Source organism: Artemia franciscana, chromosome 4, assembly GCF_032884065.1.
Source record: "Artemia franciscana chromosome 4, ASM3288406v1, whole genome shotgun sequence".
Classification (NCBI taxonomy): Eukaryota; Metazoa; Arthropoda; class Branchiopoda; order Anostraca; family Artemiidae; genus Artemia; species Artemia franciscana.
Genome location: NC_088866.1, coordinates 55,734,705 through 55,752,230, shown reverse-complemented (window position 1 = coordinate 55,752,230; position 17,526 = coordinate 55,734,705). Strand labels below are relative to the sequence as shown.

Sequence of the window (17,526 nt, the reverse complement as noted above, 5' to 3'; positions counted from 1 at the left end):
AAGAACCATTTGGCCACTTTTCTAAGGTGGCTGCAAATTAAATTCTTCAAATCCAAAGTGATTCATTTTTATATTGAACTTTCTGCATATGTTCGTAAACAAAAATGGCACCTTGGGCTAATTTTTGCTGTGTTATTGTACGCTAGCTATCTTAGAAGACTACACAGGTTGTGCTTTTCAAGTTTCGCAACTCCTTGAAGTTCAGATAGCCCTTATATATAAATTATAACTAAATTTTTTTATTCTGTAATGCTCAACGCAATATTGAACAGTAATAGCATTGAATATCAGTGTTCTCCTAGCATGGACCTTGAAGACTGCGAACGAATTGCTTAAATGGAACAGTAATTCGCTATCAAATTATCATTTAAAGCAGTTTTTACTCCAACGATATTACCTTTGCTGAACACCTTTATAAGTTATATTATTTATTTCCTTATCGTTCCCTTATTTATTATATCCTTTATATTTATTGCCAAGTTATACAGAGTTATATTTGTTATTATCTTACAATATTATTTTTGCTGAACATTACTAAGAGCCCAACCGCTGCACCTTCCTTTCAAATATTCGGACATTTTTTACTTCATTTCTACAATTAAAAAAAAAAAAAAAAAGATTAACTGTCCATAAAATTAATCGTATCCTATTCGATGTCTAGCGTAAAGAGCGTTGGTTCATTTTCAGATATGGCAAATTGAGATTTTTCAAAATACCGTAAATTTCCGTTAGAAATTGAACAGAAAATAAAATGTTTTATTTTATTTTAAACAAAGCAATGATAGACGCTAAATCTGCAACTCAGAGCAGACTTCACTGAAAAAAAAAAAAAAAAAAACTCGAAGAGTTCAGCCCCTGCCCAGGTCTTTCTATTATTTGGTAAAGTTCCATCTCTTTCTACATATCAATATAACTATTTATCTTCTACACCCCTTCCCTCCCCCAAATGGCAAAAAATCACCTTAGGGGCGCTTGACTTAATTAACCTAAAACGTTTACTCACTACTCCCTGAAATTATGGGGACTTGGAACAAACGTCAAGTCTCCGTTTGAGGGAGGGAGAGGGTAGGAGACAATAATACTGATTTCTAAGTCTTAGAAATTTTCCTACTTAACAGGTCTATATGCCTATTGAAATTTTGACAAAAAAAAACATTTAACCTTAATTTTCAGTTATCAGTTTCTGTCTTATAGCCACCAGACTCAAGATCTTGTATCGCGACAGGAGACAATAACCGGTCTTCATGGTCTCTATACCAGACAATATTAGCTTCGGCTCGGTGGGAAATTACATTGTAGCTATATTTTATTAAAATACTTAATTGGTGTTTTAGTTTTGTTCAGGTTAGTCTAGGTAACGTAATTAATATAATGCGGTTTGGGCGCCCCCCCCCCCACTTATATAATTCTTTGTTGTAGTTTTCATAATTTTGTTGATAAGGTATTATATTTTCAATCACATTCTGTTTTATTTCATTAGCAATAACCAAACTGCACATTTCGACAGGTTAGTTAACAGTGGGGAAGCTTGGTTTAATTAACCTATTGTTTACATATGTAAACATAACCTGTTTACAAACTACTGCCTGAGATTATGAGAACTTCAAAAAATGCTTAAGTCCCCGTTTGAAGGAGGGAGAGATTGGAGACAATAAGATTGCACTAATTGTCCCTGTCTTTCTTTTGTTGTCGGAAAAGTCGTTTCTTATCTTTATTATTATCTTTCTTATCTCTATTGTTAAAAGTTTTTTCTTCATTTCTATATATTATTCGACATGGTTTGCTGGTAGTATCAGTATATTGTTGGGTATTAAGATTGCTACTTAAGTTGAACTTAGAGTAATAAATGGCTGCAGACTAGGGTTCAAACTGTCGAAGATAAAAGAAAAGAATCTATTTCTTACTGAGTGAGATTAGCTTATTATTGAGGAGTGTTGAGTTGCTCCCCTCCTTTCTAATATCCTGCAAAAATTATATAATAGCTAAATTGAAATTAGAATATACTAATAAACTATTTAGTAAATAGTAAGCTATACAATATTTACGACCTTTCACAGCAATGTTATGCAGTTGTCGTGAAAAACAATCAGTCTATTCGCCTGATATAAATTATTGACAAGGAGAATTTCCGTAAACAGAACAGTAATTGGCATTTATGTTTTGGTTCAAAAATCAACAAGAAAAATAACTCCGTTGGATACAGATGGGAGTTCAGCAGATGCTCCCTCCCTTCAAATATCTGGTAACTAGCGCACAGACTACTGAACATTTCTTTAAACCAAGCTGTAAGCGGCGCAGGTTTTTCACAACAGAAAGATATAAGCCGAAAATTAAAGAACGTTGAGCTGCTGCCCATCCCTTCTAAAAATTTAGCAATTTTTGATCCCTTTCGTAAGTTCTGATCTGATCACCCATTCGTAAGTTAAAAATACCTAATTTTTTTCAATATTTCCTTTCCCTCCAGGAAAATGATGGTCGAATCGGCGAAACAACTTTTATCAAGTCAATTTGTGCAGGTCACTGACAAGCCTACCAATTTTCATCGTCCTACAACGTCCAGAAGCACCAATCTCGCCAAAGCGCTGGCAATCCCCCCAACTCCCCCAAAGAGAGCGGATCCATTCCAATTATGACAACACGTATCTATACCTTGTGCTTATTCTTCCCATCAAGTTTCATCCAGATCTCTCCACTCTAAGCATTTTCCAAGGTTTCTGTTTCCCTCCTCCAATCCTCTATGTCCCCGGATCCAATTTGAGTTGAAAATGGAACATCTGAGACATAAACTATTTTTATATATCAAGTTTCATTAAGATCCGATCACCTATTCGTAAGATAAAGATACCTCAACACCTCAAGCTTTTTCCAAGATTTTAGGTTTCCCCCTCCAACTCCCCCTATATCACCAGATCCGGTCGTGATTTAAAATAAGAGCTCCGAGACACGATATCCTTTTAAATATCAAATTTCATTAAGATCTGACCACCCGTTCGTAAGTTAAAAATACCACAGTTTTTCTAATTTTTCCAAATTAACCGTACCCCCACTACCCCCCCCCCCATGAGGGCCGAAACGAAGAAAAGACTATTTCCAATTTTATCTGGTCTGGCCTATAATACGCCTACCAAATTACATCGTCCAGCTTATCTGGAAGTGCCTAAACTAGCAAAACCGGGACAGACAGGCCGACAGAATTAGCGATCGCTATATGTCTGAGACGTGCTGGTACAAATCTCTTTATTTTCTGCCGGCCAGGAGTGCAATGCGCAGTTGAAGGAAAATTATGCGATGATTCCCTTGTTTCCCCTCATATTTCTCCAGGTAACCATTTAGAGGTGGGTCGACTCTGGCTGAGTTTACAGAGTCACACCGTTGACCCCCCCCCCTCAAAACCAAAAAACCAGCGCCGCCAGGACTCGAACCCCTTATCCTTAAAATTTCAACTCTAGCGCGCTAACCACTCGACTAGGACGGCAAGGGGTGTCGGCACACTAGTAAATATGATTTCCCAATTTAGAATTCTATAAATTAAAAACAATAAAATAGAAAATAAAATTAGCTTATAATATTTGTGTCTTGTCACAACAATGAAAGTAGTAGTAGCGATGAAGTATCAGTCTGTTCGACTAATGCAGCTTACAGACTCCGTACCATTTCCTTTGAGTAATTGGCCCATATGACCTTCCCGACTATGGTCTAATTCCTCAAATATAATGCCCATCGACAAGGAAGTTCAGATTTAAAATAGATTTTTCTGCAACAAAAACACTCCAGCTAAAACTAAAATTTGTTGGGCTGCTGTCACTTCTCTCCCAACATTTGGGAAGTTTAACTCCCTTTCTACTGGTAGATACAATTACAAAAGGAAAACTTATTTACATGCTTGTCACATTCTAATCTTAGAACTATAACTCCCTAACGCATAAGGGAAATACTGGTTTATCACAGATTAAAATTCGGCACACTCAAAAAGCATTTATTTTGAAATTCAGTTATGACCTTTCAAATAAATTTAACTGTGATAATTCACCAAAAATATTGGTGACATTTCGCAGGAAAATAGCAATCAACAATCCCCAGTTGGTCTAGCCTTACAGACTACGAAGAATTTCCTGAAAAAGAGTAACAATTGACAAAAATTGGTTTTAAATTTATATTAAATATTGGTTTAAATAGGGGCAATTTCCAGTAACAAACAAGCTAGTCGCAAATCCTACCGCGAGGTATGCATAACAAAACAAGAGCTCATACGGCACTTGTGACAAGATCGAAAGAGCCAAGAGCTCATATGGTATGAGCTCTCGCAAAATTCTAAGAATCAATAGATTGCTTTAAAAGGAAAATCAGAGGCTTAATGCCGGTCGGGAATTAAAATAAGAGCTCTGAGTCACTAGGTCCTTCTAAACATCAAAATTCATTAAGATCCGATCACCCACTCGTAAGTTAAAAATACCTCAATTTTTTTTATTTTTCAGCTCCCTTCAGCCCCCCAGATGGTCGAATCGTAGAAAACTACTTTATCAAGTCAATTTGTGTAGCTCCCTGACACACCTACCAATTTTCATCGTCCTAGCACGTCCAGAAGCACCAAACTCGTCAAAGCACTGAACCCCAGCCCCTAACTCCCCCAGAGAGAGCGGATCCAGTCCGGTTACGTCAGTCACGTATCTACGACATTTATATGCGTTTTCTAAGATTTCCAGTTTCCCCCTCCAATGTCAACAGATCTGGTCGGGATTTGAAATAAGAGCTCTGAGACATGAGTTCCTTCTAAATATCAAAATTCATTAAGATCCGGTCATCCGTTATTAAGTTAAAATACCTCAATTTTTCTAATTTTTCCAAATTAACAACCCCCAGCTACCCTAAAGAGAACGGATCCGTTCCAATTAGGTCAATCACGTATCTATAACTTGTGCTTATTCTTCCCATTAAGTTTCATCTCGATATCTCCAATCTAGGCGTTTTCCAAGATTTCCGGTTTTCCCTTCAGCTCCCCCCAATGTCACCAGATCTGGTCGGGATTTAAAAGGAGAATTCTAAAGCACAAGATCCTTCTAAAGATTAAATTTCATTAAGATCTGATTGACCTCATTTTTTCTAATTTTTCCAAATTACTCCCCCCCCCCCAACTCCACCAAAGAGAGCGGATCCGTTCCGGTTATTTCCGTCACATATCTTGGACTCGTACTTATTCTTCCCACCAAGTTTCATCCTGATCTCTCTGCTTTAAGCGTTTTCCAAGATTTCCACCCCCCTCCCAATGACACTGGATACGGTCGGGATTTAAAATAAGAGTTCCTTCTAAATATGAAATTTCATTAAGATCCGATAACTCCTTCGTAAGTAAAAAATACCTCATTTTTCTAATTTTTTCGAATCAACCCCCCCAACTCCACTAAAAAGAGCAGATCGTTCCAGTTATGTCAGTCACGTATCTAGGACTTGTGCTTATTTTTCCCACCAAGTTTCATTCCGATCCCTCCACTCTAAGCGTTTTCCAAAATTTTAGGCCCCCCGCCCAACTCCCCTCAATGTCACCGGATCCGATCAGAATTTAAAAACGAGCTCGGAGACACGATATCCTTCCAAACATCAAATTTCATTAAGATCTGATCACCCCTTCGTAAGTTAAAAATACCTCATTTTTTCTAATTTTTCACAATTACCCCCCCCCCCCAACTCCCCCAAAGAGAGCGGATCCGTTCTGGTTATTTCAATCACGTATCTAGGACTTGTGATTATTTTTCCCACCAAGTTTCATCCCGATACCTCCACTTTAAGCGTTTTCCAAGATTTTAGGTCCCCCACAACTCCCCGCAATGTCACCGGATTCAGTCGGGATTTAAAATAAGAGCTCTGAGACACGATATCCTTCCAAACATTAAATTTCATTAAGATCCGATCACTCCTTCGTAAGTTAAAAATACCTCATTTTTTCTAATTTTTCAGAATTAACCCTCCCCCTAACTCCCCCAAAGAGAGCGGATCCGTCCCGGTAATGTATATCACGTATCTAGGACTTGTGAATCCCACCAAGTTTCATCCCGATCCCCCACTCTAAGCGTTTTCCAAGATTTTAGCCCCCCCCCCCCTTGGTAGATGCCAAGTGCCATAAAAAAACAGTAGCGTATATTCGCTAAGGACCAAAATTTATTTCAACGGCCCTCTTCCTCGCGGCCTATGTAAATAAGAATCCCCCCTCCCTTAAGACAAAAAAGAGTAGACTTAATAAAATTATAACTTTGTAACTACTCACTTTCAGAGAGAAAATATACACCAGAAGTTTAGAAGAGAGAAATTTAACTGTACTCTTTACCGATCTGCACCAGTAAAAAAAAAAGTCTAAAACCGATATTTAATTCACAAATATTTTTCTCAAAAAGTCCATAATTGTTTACCCACGGGAAACAATAATGGAAAATTAAACGGTTCTATTCTTTAACAATTGTACTGTTTGATTGTGAAGAGGTCATGCATAAGGCTGTTATCATATCTGAATCTATCCGTTCCCCCATCTAAAGGGCGTAACCATTTTATGAACTTTGACAAATTCTTAGTTACAAAAGGGAACCTTTTAGAAACTGATGCACAGAAAAAAAAAAGTTCATGGAAAGCATTTTCAAGTTCATAACTTTTCTCAATCCCGATGCAAAAGGTCTTGGAAAATGTGCCTAAAATTTGAAATAATATTAATAAGACTCAAATTCCTACAAAGTTTGAATTGTCTTTTCGAAGACTTGAGTCAAAGACAAGCCGATCTAAACTAGAACTATTGAAAATGGTTATTCCTCCTTCCTCCCCAAAGATTGAGAGAGGTATATGACCTGTCTTCCATACAATTTTTTGAAATTAGAAATAAGGATTGGAATAGAGATAGAATCTCTGAATTCATTTCTGGAAGTTCCATTTTTCTAATGCAACCAATTTCCAAATAAGAAAAACCCATCTGGAATTTCAGCTAAAAATTAGCTAAAAGATATATCATTAAAATTTATCGACTCCTGAAAAAGAAACAAAATTTGTCTCAATGGCTCTTTTTCGTTTCGTCTTTTTTAAGACTACACCGAGTCGATTGGGTATTGTATTTAAAATTGACATTCGTAGAGTCGAAATACCAGCACATGCCATTTACGTTCGTAAAGCACATTCTCCAGCGCTGATACCAGCAAAAACCAGCGCTATATCAGCACTGCAATTGCATTGGCATTCGTAGTGTGAATGGAATTACTAGGAAATTTGCAGTTATTGCACATGCTCAAAGAACATAATACGACATTTAATGAAAATAGTTATTTATTCTTCTTTTTTAATTTTGACTGTAGCAGTCAATAGCAATATATCATACCAAGCAATTTTATATTTAATTCAAAAATTCACGCTCGTAAACTTGAAAAATGTATCTTTCGCTCTTGCCAAGCGTACACTCCAAAAAAGAGGAATACTCCTCTTTAAATCACCTCCTTCGCAGAAAATACTTAGTTATTTACTAATAAAACAACAATCGTTAAAACCTATTCGACTCTAAAAACAGCCAATAAAAGAATCGCTTTAAGACGTTTCTTTTCGTTTATGCCTTATTTTGCTTTCTTTTTTTAAACAACTCGTCCTACATCACTTTCAGCTTAAAAACCCACTCAGCTTAAAACAATGTCTTATAAAATATTCTATTTGATAAACTGGCTTACATAATGGCTATCTATTTATCTGACCACTTCACCGTATAAACGTTTCTTGATTTTAACTTTAAGATGGACTTTAGCACTTAATAAATCAAAAAAAAATCTTTTGCCCCAACCAACCCCTACCTCTAGTCAATCGTTAAAATTCCCATCCCCTCTTTGAAAGTATCAGCTTGATTCCTCAAGCCACACCCAAAATATTCCAAATACATTGTTTTGATACCGGATTTGCCTAGTGACTTTCACTTTGCCAGTCCAGTTCATCGTGGCCAGACGGATTGGTCTTCACCGGATCATATATTCTTGATTCCATTAAAAAGTGTTAGCGATAAACTGTTGATTAAACTAACATCATTCTTACATCATTTTCATCGTTCGTAGCCCTATTTTCCTTTCTTTATTAAGTGGCTTTATCAATCGACAAAACTAGCTCACACTAGATTAATTTCATATTCTACTCACAAGTTCACGCTGATGAACTCAAAATAAAAAATCTTTATGTTTGCAAAAGTTTATGCTTCAATACCTATTATCGATGTCATGTTTTAATTTTTATACTTAAACATTTTAATATTTTATGTTGATTGTTTTGTTATATTTAAATCCTACGTTCAGTTATTCACACCTACGCTACATAAGATTCTCCAATGTCCAGTATACACCAAGAACACGGTAAAAGATTTGTTGAAAATAGAATTATTCAATACGAAACGATGAATAGGTAAGACTCATCCAACCCTGAGGTTGTTCTTATAATAATTACCTTTACATAAGGATTAACCATAACAACTAGTATAACTAACACATCCTATTTTAACTCAGTCAATTTTACATTCTATTCGAAAGTTCACGTTTGGAAGCTCGAAACACATTCCACTTACGTTCGTAAAAATTACGCTTCAAAGAGCAAAATTAATTCCGTAAGTCAAAATAAAATTTATTAGCAACATCGTTAGAAAAACAAGCTAAAGCGTAGTTGTTTACGTAGACGTTTATAATAAAAGTTTAGTCCAAAGAGCAATGGTTATAAAATATAACTTATTGCCATTCTTTAATCAGCGTTTGTAATTTCCTACAAAAAAAAAAAAAAAAACAACACGCACTCGGAATTGGAATAGGAATCAAAACGGTTAGACTTGACTTTTGCAGTCAATAAAACCGAAATAAAATTAGATTCTAAATTTTATGCTCGTAAACCGTAAATACGTACCCCTTGCTTTCACACAACGTAGCTCCAAAGAGGAGAAAAGGTAATTCTACGAATCGTAATAGTTTGTGCTCACAATAACGATTGAACAAGCTAACGCGTAGTTGTTGGTGTCAGCGTTATGAGCATCAATAAACGTACGAATTGAGCTGGCTTTAGTAATCAACAAATTTAGGTTAAATCCAAACATGTTAACATTCGAAAGTTTACGTTTGTAAACTCGAGATACACGCCACCTTCGTTCGTAGTTCTCAGAGCCGTAATTGAATTTGCGTTCGTTTACAGTGGTTGATTAATCGATTGTTAAAATCGGTTCAAACTTTATAAGATAATCGTAAAAAGAACAGGGGTTAAAGGCTTTGGATTGACTATAACAGTTCAAAAAACTAGCAAATCTTACGACATATTAAAAAAGTTTACATTCGATTACTCAGATTACATGTCACTTACGTTCGTACAACTTTGCACCCTAAAGAGTAAGAATTGAAATTATGAATCAAAGTTAAATATGTGTTCGGAACATTGATTGCGAAACAGTTAACGCGTACCTGTTTGTACCAACTGTCCGTTCGGGTGTTAGTCATTACTCAATTACTGAAATAGATATAACCCAATGAGATAGACAACTACCAGTTTTTCAAAAGAAATATGCGTATAAAACCGGAATTTGAAATTGGCCAAACAACTACTTGGATGAACTTCAGCAATCCATAAACTAGTTAATTCTATCCCACTTTTAGATCCTAATTTAAATTTACGTCAGTAAACTCAAAATGCGTTTGACATTCCATGTAACGTTCAAACATGGAACATCTTCCTAACATTTCGACAACCTTCAAAGAGAAAGAACGGTAATTCTCTGAGCTGAAAAACTTGCACTAGAAATCAAAATTAAACGAGCTAACTCGCAATATAACGTTCTGCAATATAGCGCAACGTAAAATTATATATGTATCGAAAAACATTACGAAAAGTTCAGCAAACATTATAAAAAAAAACCATTTGGTAAAGTGCTTACGGCCATTACTCAATTGCTAAAATCGATTCAACCTTTATAAGATAATTACGACCATTTTTTTCAAAATAAGACAAGTAAAGGACCGGGATTTAGACAGGAGTGGCGAGACAAGGACTTGAAATTGGGGGAGGGGGCACTGGGTTCACAGACTTAGTCTTGAATATACCTGATCAAGGATATAGTTTCTTCTTCTTTTAGCCCCGATGACTAAAAGACGGTTGAGACACTCGGTACATCTTTGAATTAATTGATCCCAGCGACCAGCATAGTTCTTCTTCCTCGTGAGTCCAGCGACTTTCATTTTATCCAACATGGAGTTCGTACCAAGGATATTGTAATTTTTGTCCTTGTTTTCAGCGGCATAATTACTTGCCCAAGTTGTTTTACCTGAACCCGGCAGACCACAGAGCATTATTATCTAGAAATGAGAAAAATATATATATATTCCTATGTAAAAAAGAAGGAAATTAGGTCTAGTAACTTAAAAAGAGACTTAAAACGATTATTCTCACTAACTTCTGAATTTAAACATTTACTAAATTTACAAGAATGAGTTTAAGAGAGAAAAAAAAAACGGGTTTAATTTAATAAAGCAGTGATAGGCGTACTAAAACATACTAAAGACAAAAGCAACAACAAAACATTGATTAAAAAATCCGAATATTTCGACTCCGCATCCAGGAGCCTTTATCAACAAAAAAAAACTTAGTGAATCATCTAAGAAAAGACAAAGAACAACACAAACAAAAGAGAAAAAAAGAAAAAAAGACAAAACAAATAACTAAAAGTCACATCTTAATATATTTCAAAATACGGCACAACCGTAATCACAGATAAGACATCCAAATCTTTAGATAATTTTCATCTATAAGATCAGAATGGCAAATGGGAACCATCAAAATTAAATACCATTTTTATTTGAACAAAAACAAAACCCAGGTCACCACCCCTTATTAAATTTATAGGTTAAAACCCCTTGAACTATTGAGATATGGCAAACACGTCAACAAAACTCATGAATTATAAATTTAATGAATTTTTTCATTTATAAATTTAGATGGCGTTCGTTGACTCCTGCCAGCCGTTTCACTTTTGCTTGTTTTTAGTACGTTTTATTACGCCTGTTACTGCTCTATTATTTTAAATCCGTTTTTTCTCTATTAAATTGTTTATTGTAAATGGAAAAGCAATGTGGTCCAAGAAATCATTTATTAAATTTACATTACAATGGATCGAAGAGCGAAGTAAATTGGCATTAATTAGAGGACTTTGATTTGCTAGATTATCATGTCCATCCACGTACGCATGAGTTTATCTTAGTTGATTGGGGATCAATAATTGCTTAAGAAGAGATAAATAACTGAATTAGTTAAGAAAACAGAATACTTAAAATTTAATGTCTGCTTGTTTTTTCGTTCTATAGAGCAGGATTTATTCAGCAATGCCAAGTAAATAGTATTTTATAGATTAGGAGCTTAGCATCTCTATTGTCATGCATGGATGTTCAGCTGAAAACGAGAAAGAGAACCTATACTTCCTGTAGAAATTGTGTTTTTCTTTGGCACTTTAATGTTTGGAAGTCCCGAACTCAGTTTTACGATAGGAAATTCAAGTAATTCTAATTCAGGTCATTCACCAAATTCAACTATTAAAAATCCACTCAAGAGCAAATTAAAATAATCTTATTTGAAGCACTTTCTATTAGTGCCTGTCCATGGATTATTCTTTATGGTTGATTGTGTATGGCTATGCTGTTTGACCTATGTGATTGTATGGAGGAGTAGGGTTAAGGCCTCAATCATTTTTTTTTTTTTTTGTGTTTGTGCTGTTGCATTGGTGATTTCTCTTTTCATGATATATATATATATATATATATATATATATATATATATATATATATATATATATATATATATATACCGGCTCTTTTCCCGGCCTTCTTCTCCTCACTCGGGTTTTCCATTCTCTCAATTGGGCCTTATATCGCTTGGACCTACGACCAGAGGTGTAAAAAGGGGGAGAGAGGATGAGTCCCCGAAAATCCAAAACTATCCTGAATTCCTTATTCAAACTATAAAAAAAATTCATTGTTGGCTCCCCTTTCACGTACATACCTGCCTTCGGCCACCGAATTACTTTACTAATATATCCCCTTTTTAAAATAAATACAAATATCTATGGAATACCTGAGAATATCCATACAATGGCTGCTTCTGAAAAATTCGAATAAAGGACAAAATTTATGTTTTGTCATTTATGCAAGTGTCAATCTTTTATGGCATCGAATTTTAAATTTAACAAATTTTTGCTAAAGAAATTAACATATTTTAATTTTAACAAATTTTGAATTTTCGTTTTGAAGTTCCAATCTACAGAAAAGAAGATATGGTATACAAAACCAATGGCTCACCTCACATTCTTTGCGAGAAGGAGGTGGTTGAGGTCCTTGCACCCTCTCTTCTACAGGAAGTTTGCCAATAAATGTATAACCTTCTTGAATGGGAAACCAAGGTGTCTCCATCTGGCCAAAGTTGCATTCAAAGTCGCAGTTCTTAGTAAGAACGTGGGGAAAGAGGGCTCTGTTACCCAGTTCCTCAGAAGTGATTGCAAAGGCTTCTCCGAGGTCCTTATCGTTTTTTGCATAAGATATCTTGGCACCTTCTTCACTGATATCCTTGAAAAGAAAACTAAATCGTATATTTTTCTGAAGAAAATTATATCCAGCAATAATTAACCAAAAAAAAGAAGCAAACTTAAAAAAAAAGAAAGAAAAAAGAGGTAATATACATTCTAATACCATGTTAACTTTTCACTGGTACTCTTATTGACGTGCTACTTACCACTTACTGTTAAAATTTTTCTTAAAAAAAAAAACCGTTGAGTTTTGCAATTATAATGCAATGAAAATATATAATAAGGGGTAAACTTTGAACTAAGACGGTGAAAAACTATACATACTAATATATATTGGTTTTTCAAGGTGAAGGCGACTGGGAGTTTGTGCTAAAAGGTGGGACGAATAAAACAATTTGGTTCCAATCCTAACATGAGTATATAGTAATTTTGTCTTTTTATTATTTTCTTTAATTATTATTTTATTGTTTTTATTATATTATTTAGTAGTTTTTTCTCCTACCAGCTGTGCTTCTAGTAAAAACCTTTCATAAAAGTCTGCTTTCAAGGCTATTTAGTAGCAGCAAAGAAATGTAATGTTATATTATTTTCAAGCAAAATGGCTTAAATGATGGTATATGAAATACCAAGTAACAATGGCAATTATTATTGCACAAAAGATAATATGAAGGTAGTTCTTCTTAGTAATTTAAAAGTCACAAATTTCCTAAACTCAGTTGCAGATAAGACCCCAGTTACTTGTCAAAGGGATTTATCAAATACCATGTTACTGCGGCAGTTATTATGTAGGCAAAACCCACCAAAATTTAGAAAAAAGCCTGCAACAGCATAAGGATGATATAACCTTGGGTTTTTATAACCTTTAGTTCTTGTATAACCCTAAAGTCTTAAGTTCTAACAGAACTCCTAGCTCTTTTGATTTTGCTCTAAGCATCCATATTTTTGAACACCCTAGCCATGCAAAATTTTTTGAAATCATCTCCCTCATTAGTAAAGATTTTGGATAAGTTATTCAGGAGACAATAAGAATTTGAGTTAGCTTAAATAACAATACTTCTTTACAGAGATTTGTGGCAATATTTACTCAATACGTTATACGCAAATTTAATTAAAAACGATTTATCAAATTACACTACAAAACCAATAGCTATTACCAATAAACCAGTATCAAAATACTTTTGACGGCAGCTGGTGAAAAAGCGACAATAGCATTAAAAATCAGCTCTATCTATTTTTCTCTGAATGAATTGGTTGATCTTCCTTGAAGTGATGATTCTAGGACTTCTTAGATTTTTAGTTTTAATGATTATGCAATTAATTGCCAGTCTTGTTTTTTTTATGCGCTTTGCTGAGGACGGCCCTTGGAAATAGACCAGAAATATTCAATTGTATACAAAATACTTCAATGTCTTAAATTAATTCCTCGTTATTATACCTACTGTTGTTTGGACGATGAAATCGTCGCTATTTAAACCCTACTGCTTCTTGGTTGGAATTTACATTATACATTTACAATATTGGAAATAATGATAACTTTTTGGAATACTATGAAAGAGCTTCTTACAAAAAAAAGAAATATAAAAATATTACGAATTTTTCATCTATTGTTCTGCACTTTGCACACTCCCTTAAAAGGTGAAAAAAGGCCCCCTTTTTGCAGCACAACCAGCATTATTCAATGCCCTTTTAGACTACCCAGACCTTTAAAAAATAAGACGGCGAAAATATAATAAAGCATCTTACCAAGTAAGCTGTTATGACATCATTAAGTCCAAAGGTGGTTCCGTAGTTACTAAATTTCAGGTCTACTGACTTTTTGCCAGTTCCGCCATAACCATAAGACAATGGCTCTTCACCTAAAATAAGTAAATAAAAACAGTGCAATTAGCACAATCAGGTAATTTATTCAAGTTATAAATTGAACCTTTTCTTTTGGCTACAGAGAAAACTCATATTCAGCCTAACTCGCAATTTCACTTGCAAGCTAATTTTATAAATTGGCCAACCTAGTCAAACTAGCGACATTGAGTGAATGATTCTTGACATTCAAACTAGTATTTTCGAGTTATCAATCGACTCAATCAATTTTTACTAGTAATTAAATAAAAAAACAATTTTTTTAACCTGCAAGTAAGGAGCCACATTAAAACTTAAAACGAACAGAAGTTTTTCCGTATAATGAAAGGGGCTGTCTCTTCTTCGACGCCCTGCTCTTTATGCTAAAGTTTTTTATTGTTTTAAAGAGTAGAGTTGAGAGAAAGTCAAACTATAGCATAAACAGCGGGGCGTTGGCGGTGAGAAGGGGACAGTCCCTTTTATATACGGAATAACATCAGTTAATTTTAAGTTTTGATGTCACTCCTTACTTTCAGTTAAAAAAGATTTTAGGTTAATTTCTAAACGTCTTTGAATTAATGCAGGTTTTGAATTTGGCTCACCGTGCATGAATAACTAAATCAAAATTTGCTTATTATTTTTACTTTTTTTTAAGTAATAATAACCTTATAATAACCTAAGTTTGATTTTTGTTCCAGGTATTTAAGAATGACTCCTGAAACACAAAGGCTATTTAATTAGAGTAATAACTTTGGGTAGGATTAAACTTGATGAAACTTACATATTTAAAATCAGCACAAAAATCCAATTCTTGATATACCTATTGGTATCGAAGTTCAGCTTTTTAGAGTTTCGGTTACTATTGAGCCGGGTAGCTCCTCACTTACAGTCCGTTACGACAAACTGTTTGATTCTTAATTTTAATTAATAGCTTATTTCGTTAATTTAAGACTTTCACGTAAAGTTTTACCTCTACTGAATTTTTGGCAGCGCTACAATAACCATGATTCAATAGCTCATCAAATAAATTGAGTCAATAAATAACGCAACCACAAATTACGAAACATTGCGTAATTTTGTCTCTTTCAGGGGCATAAATGCTATATGGCACATGAGGTAACTAGCCCCCTCCCACCTGAAATTTAGCATCTTTAAAACTTTTGTCAAAACAAACCTTCGCCTTTATGGTACTATATGGCTCATTTTACATTTGGCCATTTTCACTTCTCTTTAAGAAAATCGGTTCCAACTTTGCCCTCCCCCTAGGATTTTGATGAAATTATGCCTTTGGTCTCTTTGTTTCCTTTTACTCTGTTCATTCATCAAGGGAAATTCCTGCACGAACAGTGAATTGTAATATATTTTGTTTTAAACTAATAAAAAGCACAAAACAAAGGAAAAGTTTTTCAAAATTTAACTGCATAAGGGAGGGGGAGGGGCTGGCGCATTGAATGACTACAAGTGGAGGTATCCTTGCACATGCATATGTCATTTCTTTTATTAAATCAACTACCACAAATACAAAATAAGTACATGGGAAGCCCATTGACGACAAACCCGTTAATCACTAGACAAAGTAGGATTATCTTCATCCAAATTTACTGAAGATAGTTGGCAAATTTTAACCACAAAGTCAGAATCTATCATTTTTTTTGGCACTTTTTATTACATGAAAAGATCTACTACTGCAAATAGGAAATGCGAAATAAAAAACAACAACAAATAAACATGAAAATGCTAAATAGGCAGTAGGTGTTTTATTTACTCATCGAAGCGCATTTACTTTTCATCAATCTTCTTACCTACCTGTCAATTATGATCACAAAAGTGGAGTCAACAGTTTTCGGGGCCTTTATTTATGATATGACAAGATGTAAAAAAAGAAAATTTTCGCATGCTGACCAAAGTCTGCGTTGTCAAGGTAGTGATCTCCTGATTCAGTACTTCCAGCCGAAAGTGTACTGCGTAGTTGGGGGCAAAAAATCTGATGCTTGCTGTGTTTTCCCCATTTCTCCAGATACCCTTTTAGAGCTGAGTCAACTCTGGCTGACCTTGCAGTCACCATTGACCCTGTTCCAAACCCAATAACCAGAGAGGACACCAACACTCGAACCCTTGTTCTCAAGAATTTAAGTCCAGTGCGCTAACCGCTTGGCTAGGACGGGATCAACTATCACAAATTCGAAATATTCAATAAATAAGCTACGGTAATAAAGATAAGTCTTAGTCTTCGGAAATTTTTTTGATGAGAAGATCAACTACCACAAATATGAAATGCCAAATAAATAAGCTAACAAAAATAAAAATACTGAAATGGCAATAGACGCGTTATTCCCTCGTCAAAGCACGACTACTTTCATTTGAATTTACTTATATATATCGTCAAACATATATGTATATAAATCAGAGCTTGAAGCACCACAGACAACGAATATGAAATCTTATCCTTTGAATTGGCCAAGAAGAAATTTACACAGACATTTATATCTGAAAAAATAGACAATTCAATTCTTTACAAAAAGGGTGAAAAGTCAAGAAAAAATAAGCTAAAAATATTTGGCACCAAACACCTACAGAATGTTTAGCCTTCCTTTGGAGGTATAGTTGTGTTTGGGAACGAACAGACTGGTAATGTTTTAATTTCTTAAAGATGAAAAGTGCTGTAACATTTAACTAACTTTTTCTTAATTTTTTTATTTTTCATGGCTCAACACTGTTGAAAATGTGATACTACCTTTAAAAATTCACATTTTCGATAAACCCAAGAAAATCCCTACAAATATACCTAATGGCTTCATAGCACTAAAAAAAGTAACTGATTTGCTTTGCACTCTAAATTAAATCTAACTTTGAAAGCAAAAATTGTTAATTTTCTTTTTTCACGTAATGCAGTCTTAATAATAGGCTGCCTAAAAAAAATTACTATTTATAGCCAAACTCATACAGTCGGGCAATTCTAAATTTTCTTTCCTTTCGTAAGGTATACCTTACGGATACCATAAATCATCTTACGAGCTCCGAGGTCACAAAAACGAATACTCCCAGGGGACAGACCATCGTCAAAATTGCAGTTTGACTGTGGAAATTGACTGAACGGACGGTGAAAATGCAGGTCCTTTTTGTCGGCAAGCTTGACAACCAAACTTGGT

The 17,526-nt window shown here is 34.7% G+C and overlaps 1 protein-coding gene across 3 annotated transcripts in view; it reads right to left on the bottom strand.

The window, feature by feature from the left end:
* LOC136026618 (heterogeneous nuclear ribonucleoprotein U-like protein 1) overlaps positions 1–17,526 on the bottom strand; it is a 40,970-nt gene that overhangs the window by 9,961 nt on the left and 13,483 nt on the right. For all 3 annotated transcript variants that reach the window (XM_065703343.1, XM_065703345.1, XM_065703344.1), the window contains 3 exons: positions 14,285–14,397; positions 12,318–12,581; positions 10,074–10,325 (listed from right to left, as the gene is read on the bottom strand). In XM_065703343.1, the coding sequence (XP_065559415.1) occupies positions 10,074–10,325; positions 12,318–12,581; positions 14,285–14,397 (629 nt within the window). The remainder of the gene's footprint in view (positions 1–10,073; positions 10,326–12,317; positions 12,582–14,284; positions 14,398–17,526) is intronic.